The sequence below is a fragment of the Arctopsyche grandis genome, chromosome 6, assembly GCF_051622035.1.
Source record: "Arctopsyche grandis isolate Sample6627 chromosome 6, ASM5162203v2, whole genome shotgun sequence".
NCBI classification, from domain to species: Eukaryota; Metazoa; Arthropoda; class Insecta; order Trichoptera; family Hydropsychidae; genus Arctopsyche; species Arctopsyche grandis.
Genome location: NC_135360.1, coordinates 6,894,660 through 6,906,454, shown reverse-complemented (window position 1 = coordinate 6,906,454; position 11,795 = coordinate 6,894,660). Strand labels below are relative to the sequence as shown.

At 34.6% G+C, this 11,795-nt stretch overlaps 2 protein-coding genes across 3 annotated transcripts; one reads left to right on the top strand and one right to left on the bottom strand.

The window, feature by feature from the left end:
- The first annotated feature begins 360 nt into the window (after nucleotides 1-360).
- On the top strand, nucleotides 361-1,720 carry Nubp2 (NUBP iron-sulfur cluster assembly factor 2). The gene is made up of 4 exons (XM_077432593.1): nucleotides 361-552; nucleotides 635-905; nucleotides 974-1,145; nucleotides 1,222-1,720. Exons 1-4 carry the CDS (start codon nucleotides 442-444, stop codon nucleotides 1,460-1,462), a joined length of 795 nt encoding a protein of 264 aa, XP_077288719.1. The 5' UTR covers nucleotides 361-441; the 3' UTR covers nucleotides 1,463-1,720.
- Nucleotides 1,659-11,573, bottom strand: cry (circadian regulator cryptochrome). Of its 2 annotated transcripts, none has more exons than XM_077432591.1 (12): nucleotides 11,511-11,573; nucleotides 8,259-8,425; nucleotides 6,733-6,879; nucleotides 6,451-6,638; nucleotides 6,262-6,378; nucleotides 6,048-6,187; nucleotides 3,901-3,996; nucleotides 3,750-3,823; nucleotides 3,519-3,645; nucleotides 2,407-2,757; nucleotides 2,213-2,336; nucleotides 1,659-1,992 (listed from the first exon to the last, which is right to left on the bottom strand). In XM_077432591.1, exons 2-12 carry the CDS (start codon nucleotides 8,395-8,397, stop codon nucleotides 1,882-1,884), a joined length of 1,614 nt encoding a protein of 537 aa, XP_077288717.1. In that variant the 5' UTR covers nucleotides 8,398-8,425; nucleotides 11,511-11,573; the 3' UTR covers nucleotides 1,659-1,881. The 2 variants fall into 2 exon arrangements, with proteins under 2 accessions (XP_077288717.1, XP_077288718.1); XM_077432592.1 differs by lacking the exon at nucleotides 11,511-11,573 and adding an exon at nucleotides 8,501-8,535.
- Between the last annotated feature and the right edge of the window lie 222 nt (nucleotides 11,574-11,795).

Sequence of the window (11,795 nt, the reverse complement as noted above, 5' to 3'; positions counted from 1 at the left end):
GCCGGATAAGTCGGTACGTGCTGACTAGGTATGAACAGACCTTTAACAGGTTCTCAAATTTCGGTTCACGGGCCAAAATGTGGCGTTCATCTCAAATCCTAGCAACCTCTATAAAATCATAAATTGCAAATATAGACGTCCAAAGTTGAGTCTAACATTATTCTGTGCTTTTAATACTTAAAATATTGACTCTTGTTTTACAAATTTTGTAGATCTCTACAATAAAATAATACTCGATTTCCTAACTATTCCAAAAACTATTTTGAATATATCTGCTAGGTAGAGGGATACGACCAACTAGTTAGGTAGGTTTTTATGAGAAAACCCGTGTACGATCATTTTTTTTTTTCTAGAAAAACAGTTTATATCAGGACTTGTACAATTAAATTTTTGTGTTGGCGACTTTGTACCGCTTGACAGCTACCATCTGTCAGTTCGACAATGTTGTCCAACGTAAAGCATATAGTACTGGTGCTATCGGGCAAAGGTGGAGTAGGAAAGTCCACAATCAGTTCACAACTTGCTCTCACTTTAAAAGATCAAGGATTTAAGGTTTACTTTGACACAAATTTGTCCAAAATTAAAATGTATCTTTCTTATTTTTTAACTTTAACTTATTTCACTATTTTCTCAGGTTGGGCTATTAGATATAGACTTATGCGGCCCTAGCATTCCATACATATTAAATTTAGAAGGAAAAGATGTACATCAAAGTAATGAAGGTTGGATTCCAGTATACACTGACCATGAACAGCGTCTGGCTGTCATGTCTATTGGATTCTTACTTGGCAATCGAAACGACGCAGTAGTATGGAGAGGCCCCAAAAAGACGGCAATGGTTAAATCTTTTCTTAAGGACGTGCGTTGGGGCGAATTAGATTATTTGATAATCGATACCCCTCCAGGTTAGGTTTTTTTTTTTAAATGCACTTTTTTATTCTATTCTTATTATTATAAATGATGAATATTACAGGCACCTCTGACGAGCACATCACTGTGATGGAAAATTTGAAAACTATCAAATGTGACGGTGCAATTTTGGTAACAACACCTCAACAAGTATCCATAGAAGACGTTCGTAAAGAGCTCACATTCTGCAGGAAGACTGGTATAAATATTTTAGGAATTGTTGAAAATATGAGCGGGTGAGGGAATTTTTCTATATATTTATAATTATTTTTTTTATATTTATATGATTATGTAATTGTTTTAATTTTACAGTTATATTTGTCCGAGCTGTGATGAATGCACAAATATATTTTCCGCTGGTGGAGGTCAATCGCTTGCTGAATTAGCAAAAGTTCCATTTTTGGGCAAATTTCCCATCGATCCGAGGGTCGGCAAGTTGGCCGGAACTGGCAAAAGTGCCGGTGCTAAGATTCCAGGCTCTGAAATTTCTAAAGCCTTTTACGCCTTAGTCAAGCTATTGTTGGAAGAAGGGAAAGAGAATAATGGTGCATAAGAATTTTTTTTGAAGGTTCTTTAACATGAATATATTATACATATGTACTTTTATTTTCATATGTTCACAATATATGTGTATGAATATATGTATTAAGATTAGTTTTATTACGTACATATGTATTATCATTGATTCAATTTATAATATCATACATATTATATAATGATGTATTTCTAAATCCATTTATAATTGTGCTTAAAAGTTACCACTTTTTAATCAATAAAATTACAAATGAATATCAATATACATACGTATATATAGTTGTTTTTTTTTAAACATATTTTTTTTATATTTATATAAGTTTATAACTAATACACATACAACTAGAATTTTAACATATAAGAATACATATTACTTCAAACAATAATGAATAAGTAGTACGTAATGTGATGGAAGATTTTAGTACAGCGCTTATGACATTATTCTACCATATCTGATATTTCATCCGGCAACCACATGAATTTTCTTATCTCTTCTTCATTGGAAGGACAACAGTGAGGTAGTGTATTTTGAAGCGAAATACGAAGATTCTAAAATATAATATCAATCATGTACATATGTAGGTGTTAATTTTCCTGCAAAACAAGAGTTCTTTTGGAATATTGCTATTTTAAGAATTTCCAAGAAGGCCTTCATTATAATTATTTTTTTTAATTTTTAAATTCAATGTAAATTTTATCACTTTTCAATGGCTACTTTCTAAGAAACTCCCACCTTTTCAATGGTCCAATTCAAATTGATCTATTTTACCTCCATCTTAGAACGATTCATTTCACTAGCAGTTTTGTGGTTGACTAAACGATTTGGATAATCTCTACCGATGACACAGTTCGCCTTCTCCTGTACTTCGATTGGCGCTTTCCATGGTTCATATCTTAATAAATAAAAAGTATCACCTACAATATTAGTTATGTATTGAATTACCCGACAGTTATTTAACTTACATGAATTGCTCGGGCATGTTACGTAACTCTTGAACATATCGGCGTACATACTCTCCCGAGGGATCCAAACGACGGCCCAAATTCACTGGACAAGCGCATGCTGAACTATCCAGCAAGGCTTCAAATGCCGAGCTTGACACCCACATCCAGTTGCCGGCGCATACAGACCAATCGGCGTCCAATAAATACTTCAAAAAGTGCTGAAGTCCATGCTCCCACGAATACCACAGTGTTCCGCGGGTAAGGAATGATGCAACGGCGTTCCTAACGGTATGATGAAGCCAGCCCTCTCGTTTTAACTGTCTCATAGCTGCGTCGATAAAAGGAAACCCTGTCTTACCTTGCTTCCAACTGAAAACATTTTTAATAACATCAATCAAATGATAATGATTTCACAAACAATTTTATTTAGAGTGGAATGAAAACAATTAGATGATGATTATTTAATTGAAAAGTAAATATTCACCAGTCAACTACATATTTATATAAGATAACTTTGTATCACAAAATAATAAGGTTAATTCTGTAGTTTCGATTTTCATGTTTGGTTTAACCTTCGAGTACCAATACCGAAAATATCACACTAGACGCGATATGGGGTAAAAAGTAACCCCACTCAAAATTGAGCAAAATACACTTAAAACGGAATAAAGTCAAGTGGGCGTTCGATAAGTTATCACGCAAAATAATATATATTTTTTCATACTATATATCTATGTATATACTATTGTTGTGGTTTCGGAAAAATAATTGATACATTGAAATAAAGTCATATGTATAATAATAATAACAAACAACAATTGTCGGAATCAGAATCGGGAAATGAAACTAAAATCGGAACTGAAATAGGAATCGGGAATTGGAACTGAAATCGCAATCGGAAATTGGAACTGAAATCTAAAACGCGAATGGGAACTGAAATCGGAATCGGGAATCGGAACTGAAATTGGAATTGGGAATCGGAACTGAAATCGAAATTGAGAATCGGTACTGAAATCAGAATCGGGAATCGAAACTAAAACCAATCATATTGTTTTTGAGTATCTCAATTTTGAAGATACACATCGTCTTAATTGTTTCTGTCTCACTTTGTACAAGATCTGTGTACTTACCTTTCTAAAATGAACGAATTCGGATTGTACCAACCGATGTCCAAGCAAATAGGATTATTTTCCATCTGTCCATAGTTTGGGTTGTTCACGCTCATCGTATAAAAGTATTCTCTCCATATTAGTTGACCTTGAATAAATGATTGTTAAATTGCAATATTTAGACTATATACATATATAAATATATATGTATGTAATATTTAGACTTCATATGTTTATGTAAAGGAATTAAACCTGTGATTTGCGGAATTGCTTCCAATGAGTTTCCGTGCACTTGATTGAACAAGTCGCGAATGCCCCAGTAAAATCTTATGAATATACAAGATTATATATGTAGTTTAAAAATCAACTTGTCTGATTGATTTTATACCAAACTGATACTCACTTCCGTATTGATAAGCATCCAAATCGAAGCGCCGGACTTAGACTAATCGGCGGCCCAAGGAGATCAAGATTAGAATGAGTTGGTAAAAAGGATCCCCTAAATTTGAAAACAAATGACATATTCTATTAAAAATACTGTTGGCGATAATATAATTAATACAATTATATGTATTTAACTGTCAACTATTTATAAGTTATATGTCGGTCTCCGTGACGAGACAGAATGTTAAATTACAGAAAACGCAAATATCGGAAGGCAAAGATCGAAAATCGAAAGATCTTAAGTCGAAAGATCAAAAAAAAAATGGTGCATGGTAAACGGTACATACTCACTTAATTTTGCGCGAGCAGGATACAACAGGAACAGGAGGGCTTTTCCTCCCGTATTAATGTGCGCGCGCAGAATACGGGAGGAAAAGCATGTTCCTCTTTTTTTTTGATCTTTCGACTTAAGATCTTTCGATTTTCGATCTTTGCCTTCCGATATTTGTGTTTTCTGTAATTTAACATTCTGTCTCGTCACGTAGACCCGTTATATGTATGTATTGTAGGAATCTCGTCGTCGTCATCGTCATCGAAACCTTCGAGAATATTCCGCAACAACAAAATACATCGAGCGGAACAGCGCCAAGCATTCCAGAAAATGCTACGCCTCGACAAAAGTGCATTCCTTTCTTACGCATCAACAAACCACCACCATCGGTCAGGCGATTCCAGAAACACTATAAAAGGAGGTACAACCCAAACAACGCCAGTCGACCCACAGCAGCAAGCGTCGACACAAAGCAGCAGACCAGTCAACATCCAGCTCCTGACCAGCCACCACTTCACTACGCGGACTTGGAAGAACAACCAGCCAGCAACACACTGCCGTATCCAGAGACTTGCTGAACATAGCCGAATGCCGAGCCAGCGACCCTCTACCACATCTAGAGACCTCTGAACGATATACTTTTACCAACAATTAATCATACTTGTGTGTACGTGTTACTATCGAATAAATACCACATTCAACATATAGTTGTATTAATACCGAACACAGACGAACCTGTCTATAATACATGGCGGACTGGTGGTGAAGAAGACCTTCACAACAAGACTAGATCCCCATAGTATATACAGCTAATTGGTTGAAAAAATTTCATTCAGCCAGAGAAATGTAAAACATTTATTTGATAAATATCGCGCATAAAGACACTGCCTGTACTGAAAAAACAAATTTTGTATATTAGTAATTTCTCGTCAAGAGACAACAAGTGTTTATTTATCCCGCTCGCCACGCAATTAGCAGAACCGATTCGTAATTAAATTCGGGGTAGTTGCTTATCTGCCGTAGTCCCGTAGTCGCCAGCTTCAGTTTACCTGCTACAGACTGTAGACATTCAGTCGAAGCAGAGTAAAATGACCCGTATTACCGTATACAGAAGGTCGCTTTTAGTTGACTGCGTTAAGGTCTCTTTGGGGCTGAATACGTCAGCCCCGGTCGATTCGAAAAATACACAAAACCGTCAACGTTTTTCGACATTTCCACTATATATTAAAAGATAAAAATTGTATGATAATTTTATCATTAAATATTTTTTTATTAATTTCATTTTTGCTTTTTCAGAACACACTATGAACAACGTCGATAATCTATATACATATATAAAAATGAATGTATGTGTGTGTGTCTCGAATAGGCTCCTAAGCCACTGAACCGATTACGATGGAACTTTCAGGATTTGTTGTATGCATGTCCGGGAAGATTACTATGAAAAAAAAACGGGAAAAATGGTAATGGTTATCATTGCAACGCTATAATTTCAAATGTTTTCGCGTCGCGACCAACGTGTTCTCTTCCTGCGTTTTTCCGACAAATGGGAACGGGAACGGGAATTGCATGCGTTATCGTGGCATTGCAACTCATGCCGTGTTTAGCTAGTTTGTTAATAAAAGTCATTTTCCTTGTAGAAAATGTCACTAAAAATATAGAAATTTCATTTCTTTGAAAAAAAAATTTATATGTATGAGGAAGGGGAAGAGGGGGGGGGGTTAGCTTTTTTGTGCCCACCTGTTTTTAAAGTAACGAGCCGCCCCTGATATGGATATAGATCTTTTGTCAAATTACCGAATACATAGATTTAGAAATAATTCATTAAAAACAACCTGATGAAAGCTTGTGCTTCGATTTGTAGACGATTTGAGAATAGCCTTAAAGCCAAAGTTTCCCCGCCAGTCCATCTTATCATCGGTAATTCATCCAGTTGCGTCTCATAGAGTATTCCAAAATCTTCTGGTTTCGGAGTCTGTTTTATAAATTACTAAATGTTACATTGAATTAACTTTTGTTTTATTTATGGTAGAGTTGCAGCTAGATTACCTCTTCAAACATGAGAAGTTCATTACATAAATACGGTGGGATAATACCAAATTTAACATTTTTAAAGTCAACGTCATCTACTGGTCTTGCAGGAAGTCCGATAGTTTCAACCGTGTGCTAAAAAAATATAGAGTTGTATTTAATTGAAATTAAAATTATAAATATTGATAAACAATTAACAATACTCACTAAAAACATCTGGAATGTCAACGGTGGTATACCTCCGTTGGCTTTTATGACTTTAGCAGGATCCCATAAAGTGTGTGATACAAACTCATTGTATACGACTCCTATGTCTCTGCATAAATATTTGACTAAAGAGTCTCTGTTAGTCCAAATCGGTTCACAGTCTTGCTCTAACGATATGTCGGTTATACCTACATACATACATACATATATTTGAAAACAAGTTGTTGAAAAAGTTCAACGTTGAGGATTTGATTCACCCTGCAGGATATTTGCTAAGTTTACCTAGTTCTTCCCACAGTCTTCGAATGATAACATCAGGCTTTCCGCTAAACATATACAATCTTCCACCAAATATTTTATACTGATTGTTGATATCGTCCAACGACTCCAACAAATAACGCATTCGATTGTATCCTATCAACTTTGTACCTTAAATAATCAGTGCGTGTTAATTCAGAGTATTCAAAGTAATGTATTATAATGTATGTAAGCTTTTTTAAAGTTAAACAAATACGAGTTACCAAATTTATTCAATGGTATCACGTGAATAGTCGAGTTTCTCTCATACATTTCACATCTGACTGTGTAATACCTACTAATGCAAAACACTCGTTGTTTCTATTTTAAATTGAATAAAAAGTATCTCATTAAACATGTATTTAAGCGTTGTGCTATTGCATAAACTAATCCATTTAAATATTTGTTTACATTTTAAATAATTATCAATGAATGTGGTAAATTCAAAGCGCAGTGCGTATTATATATGTATGTATAATGAATAATTCTTTTGCACACTCGAATTTCCAATATTAATAATGCGTTTTCTAAGCCAACGATACTGATTCACCCAGTCAACTTTTTCTCGACAAAGTTATTTTTATCCTGAATACATATTCAATTTTTTCCACAAAATATGATTTTTACCGGTCTCCGTGACGGGCCGGAATGTGAAATGCCGGAAAACGCAAATATCGGAAGGCAAAGATCGAAAATCGAAAGATCTTAAGTCGAAATATAAAAAAAAGGGTGCATGGTAAACGGTACATACTCACGTACATACTCACTTAATTTGCGCGAGCAGGATACAACAGGAATAAGAGGAACAGGCTTTTCCTCCTGTATTCTGCGCGCGCACATTAATACGGGAGGAAAAGCCTGTTCCTCTTGATCCTGTTGTTTCCTGGTCGCGCAAATTAAGTGAGTATGTACCGTTTACTATGCACCCTTTTTTTTGATCTTTCGACTTAAGATCTTTCGATTTTCGATCTTTGCCTTCTGATATTTGCGTTTTCCGGCATTTCACATTCCGGCCCGTGAGGTAGACCCGATTTTTACATACCTCCTTTACATTTCACTTAAGATTACAATTCAGGAAAAAGTTTGCCTCTTATCCGATCGTTTTCATACTAAGTAAATGAATCCTAAATGAAAACGTATAAGACGCGTTTAATATCTGCCCGGCGAGATAGTCGTTGACGTTTATCCATCCATCGCTTGTTTATTAGTTTTAAACATAGATGGCGGTATTAAAATAAAATAATTGTTTTTTTTCAAAATAATAATTTTATATACAATTTAAAGAAGAGGTATGTTTTTAAAAAACTTTTTTTATGTTTATGTTTAATTATACATAAAGTTTCGATTAAATATTAACCCAGAGGACAAAAATGATCCGAATGAATTTACAGACCGTTTATTCAACTCACTAACCAAATATATGTATGTTAAATACGACTTTTATAAATATTATTTAATAATCTCTCAGATATATATATATTCTTTGGAGTATACTGAATATTCTTCACTACCTGCACTTTCTCCATCGAAGATGAAGATCGGGTAGAACGGCACTTCCGGATTTTTGACGGCATTTTGGTGAGCTGGATTATCGTGAAGTCGTAACCCATGCCGAAACCACAGCACGCTTCCTCCATGTTTTCTATCCATCGTAACCTTTAGCTTTACTTACTTTTTTCTGAAAGCAATTATTTTCATCAAATATACGTAAACAAATGTCGTAATACTCCAGTTAATAACCGATACAGAGTACATATGTATATTGTTTGATTAAACGCCTCGTTGAACCTGCTTGTGTAAAGAAAAGGCAATTAAAAGGGTTAAAGGCAATAAAAGCAATATCTTCAAAGCGACGAATTTCAACAAATGCAACCCTTGTCCGAATTTCAACTTTGATGTAAACTTTTTTCTCAAAAGTCAAAAAAAAATATACAGCAGCAGTCACATAAAACGGAACGCTTAAGCGAAACATGTTTTTGCGTGAAATTTCGTTAATCTTATATAAAACCAAAACCGAAAGTCATTTAAATGATAGGTTGTACCATAGTGCATTCGTGTAATACCAAACGTGAAAAAAAAAAGTTGACAAAAATGAGTTGGGGAGAAATTTAATGGAGGGCAGATTTTACGACCGTGCGTTGACTTCACGGTTAAATGAAATTTGAAATGAAAATAACACTATACATATACATTTTTAATTTTATTACAGTCACATATTATTATATACAACTTATAAAAAAGAAATTAATATTTTGTAGCGGCTCCTTTCGATTTTATAACTTCTTTTATTCGGTTTGGCATGGAATCTACTAAAGTTTTTAAATTTTCGATTGGGAAGTCTTCGTACCATATCTTTTCTATTATTTCTTTCAACGATTTAAGAGTAGTAACATTGTTCTTCCTTATCCTGTACTTGATACCCATCCATAAATTTTCGATTGGATTTAAATCGGGACCATTGCCAGGCCATGGTAGTGTCTTTACACCCATTTCTTGTAAATAGTCCCGAACCAAAAAAAAAGTAAAAAAAAAAAATCAGTTTTTTGAATGAAATTTTATAATTTATATTCAATGCTATCAAATAAAATGAATTCTCACCAATTTAGCTCGATGACAAGGGGCAGAGTCATCTTGAAAAATTATATCATCGGTATATGAAAGGTGGTTTTCCATCGATGGGACAAAGCTTTCTTCTAAAATTTTTTTATATTTTTTTCCATCGATGGCACCTTGTAGAAACTCCAATTGTCCAATGCTATGGTACGAAAAGCATCCCCAGACCATTTGACTTGGAGGATGCTTAACATTTTTAAGGGTACAATTTTCATTATACCTTTCGCCAACTTTCCTTCGGACATACGGAAAACCATCAGGACTATAGAGGTTAAACTTTGATTTGTCGGAAAGTATCACTCGTTGCCAATCTGATGGACTCCAATTTTCATGTGCTTTCGCCCATTCCAATCGATTGTTTTTCATTCTCTTGGTTAGTAGTGGTTTTTTTGCAGCTTTCCGACCGTACAGTCCAGCTTCTCTGAGTCGCCTTCTTACTGTTGAGTCGCTGATTTCCATGGAAAATTGTGAAGATACATCTGTTCTTATTTCTACAGCAGTTTTGAATCGCTGCTGTAAAGATAATCTGGTTATTACACGGTCTTGCCTCTCCGATGTGCATCTTTTCAGTTCGGTCCCCTTCTTACGATCAAAACTTCCAGATTCTCTTTTTTTTTATCAGCATTCTCGAAACAGTCGATATAGAACATCCCATTTTCTTGGAAATTGACCGAAAGGAAAATCCTGAACTCGCCAATGTCACGATTTTTACACTCTTCTGCAATGATAACTGAGCTCGTTTTTTCATGTTGACGTGTTAAAATTCGAATTTGATGCTTTCTCCTCGAAAACCCACACTAAACTGAACTCAAATCTTAGAAAACAATCATATTTAGAATATTTGGTCGTTAAAAACCCTACACATAAAGGGATTATCCTTTAATGACCTCGAAGTCGTAAAATTCACAAGCGTTCCATTTTATGTGACTGCTGGTGTATAGTACATATGTGTGTGACACACACAAATAAAATAAATTCGGATATGACAACCCATAACTTTATCTCTATATTTGAGGAATATAAGAAGGATAAACAACGAAATTCGATAATTTAACATACATTCACGTTGACACATATCGGCTATGAGAGCATTTTCGATACAAATTGAGGGCAAATGTAGTGAAACTTACACTAGACAAAAGTTTTACTTCCGGTTGTCGGATTTTGTTTAAATTTTTTTTTATTACTTAACGTCACTGTAAATAGTATAAACATAAAATATTAAGAATATAGAAATAATTTAAAAAGTCAAAATAAAATTATTACATATTGTTTTAAAAAAAATTACTACTTCCAATTCACGAATTCTAGCCAAAACCTTAATAATTTTAAGTTAGTATGATTTGCCGAGCGATGCCGGGTAGCACCACTAGTCTTAAATAAAATAACATCTTTGAATATACGCATATGTAGATACTGATTGTTATTAGAAGATTAATGATAATTTTATCATTAAATATTTTTTTATTAATTTCATTTTTGCTTTTTCAGAACACACTATGAACAACGTCGATAATCTATATACATATATAAAAATGAATGTATGTGTGTGTGTCTCGAATAAGCTCCTAAACCACTGAACCGATTACGATGGAACTTCCAGGATCTGTTGCATGTATGTCCGGGAAGATTAATGTGAAAAAAACGGTAAAAACGGGAATGGAAACGGGAAAAACGGGAATGAGTGTCATTGCAACGCTATAATTTCAAATGTTTTCGCGTCGCAACCAACGTGTTCGCTGCCTGCGTTTTTCCGACAAATGGGAACAGGAACGAGAACGGGAACGGGAACGGGAACGGGAACGGGAACGGGAACGGGAGCGGGAACGGGAGCGGGAACGGGAACGGGAATTGCATGCGTTATTGTGGCATTGCAAAGCATGCCGGGTTCATCTAGTATATGTATTATACAAAATACTAATATCGCGACATAAGAGCACAACAGTGACTATGGCAAATAATCATATTTATATTAAGTCTTGACTAATTAGATTTTAAAGACACATCAGCGTTGTGCTCCAAGGACGTGATATAAATAATAATTGGTACTGTAAAATAATCCAAATTTTATATAATAAGATACTTAACTTTATATACTAAGATACTAAACAATATTCAAACAAGTATAGAAAATTAAAAAAAAAACTCACTCGTAACTGATAAAGTTTTTGGTGAGGAAGCGTCTTCGCATACTGAGCGTTCGCGTTGAACTGAAAGTTAAATAATACCTTAGTCCAGTGCTACTCAAACTATGGTCCGCCGCCCATTACTGGTCCGCGGAGAAAGACGTAATTAAAAAAAATAACACAATAGCTTATGTCAAAACTATTTCAAAATATAGCTTATTTGACAGATATGTTTTGCATTTTGAATGACCTTAACTTATCCATGCAAGGAAGAATGTCATCTTATTTCACAATGGCAGACAATACAGA

Coding starts and splice junctions, on each gene's coding strand:
- cry (XM_077432591.1), bottom strand. CDS start 8,397: ATGGATAGAAAACATGGAGGAAGCGTGCTGTGGTTTCGGCATGGGTTA. Junction 3,646..3,749: donor AGCAATTCCGCAAATCACAG/GTTTAATTCCTT, acceptor CATTTATTCAAG/GTCAACTAATATGGAGAGAA. Junction 2,337..2,406: donor AACATGCCCGAGCAATTCAT/GTAAGTTAAATA, acceptor TTATTTATTAAG/ATATGAACCATGGAAAGCGC.
- Nubp2 (XM_077432593.1), top strand. CDS start 442: ATGTTGTCCAACGTAAAGCATATAGTACTGGTGCTATCGGGCAAAGGT. Junction 553..634: donor TAAAAGATCAAGGATTTAAG/GTTTACTTTGAC, acceptor CTATTTTCTCAG/GTTGGGCTATTAGATATAGA. Junction 1,146..1,221: donor ATTGTTGAAAATATGAGCGG/GTGAGGGAATTT, acceptor TTAATTTTACAG/TTATATTTGTCCGAGCTGTG.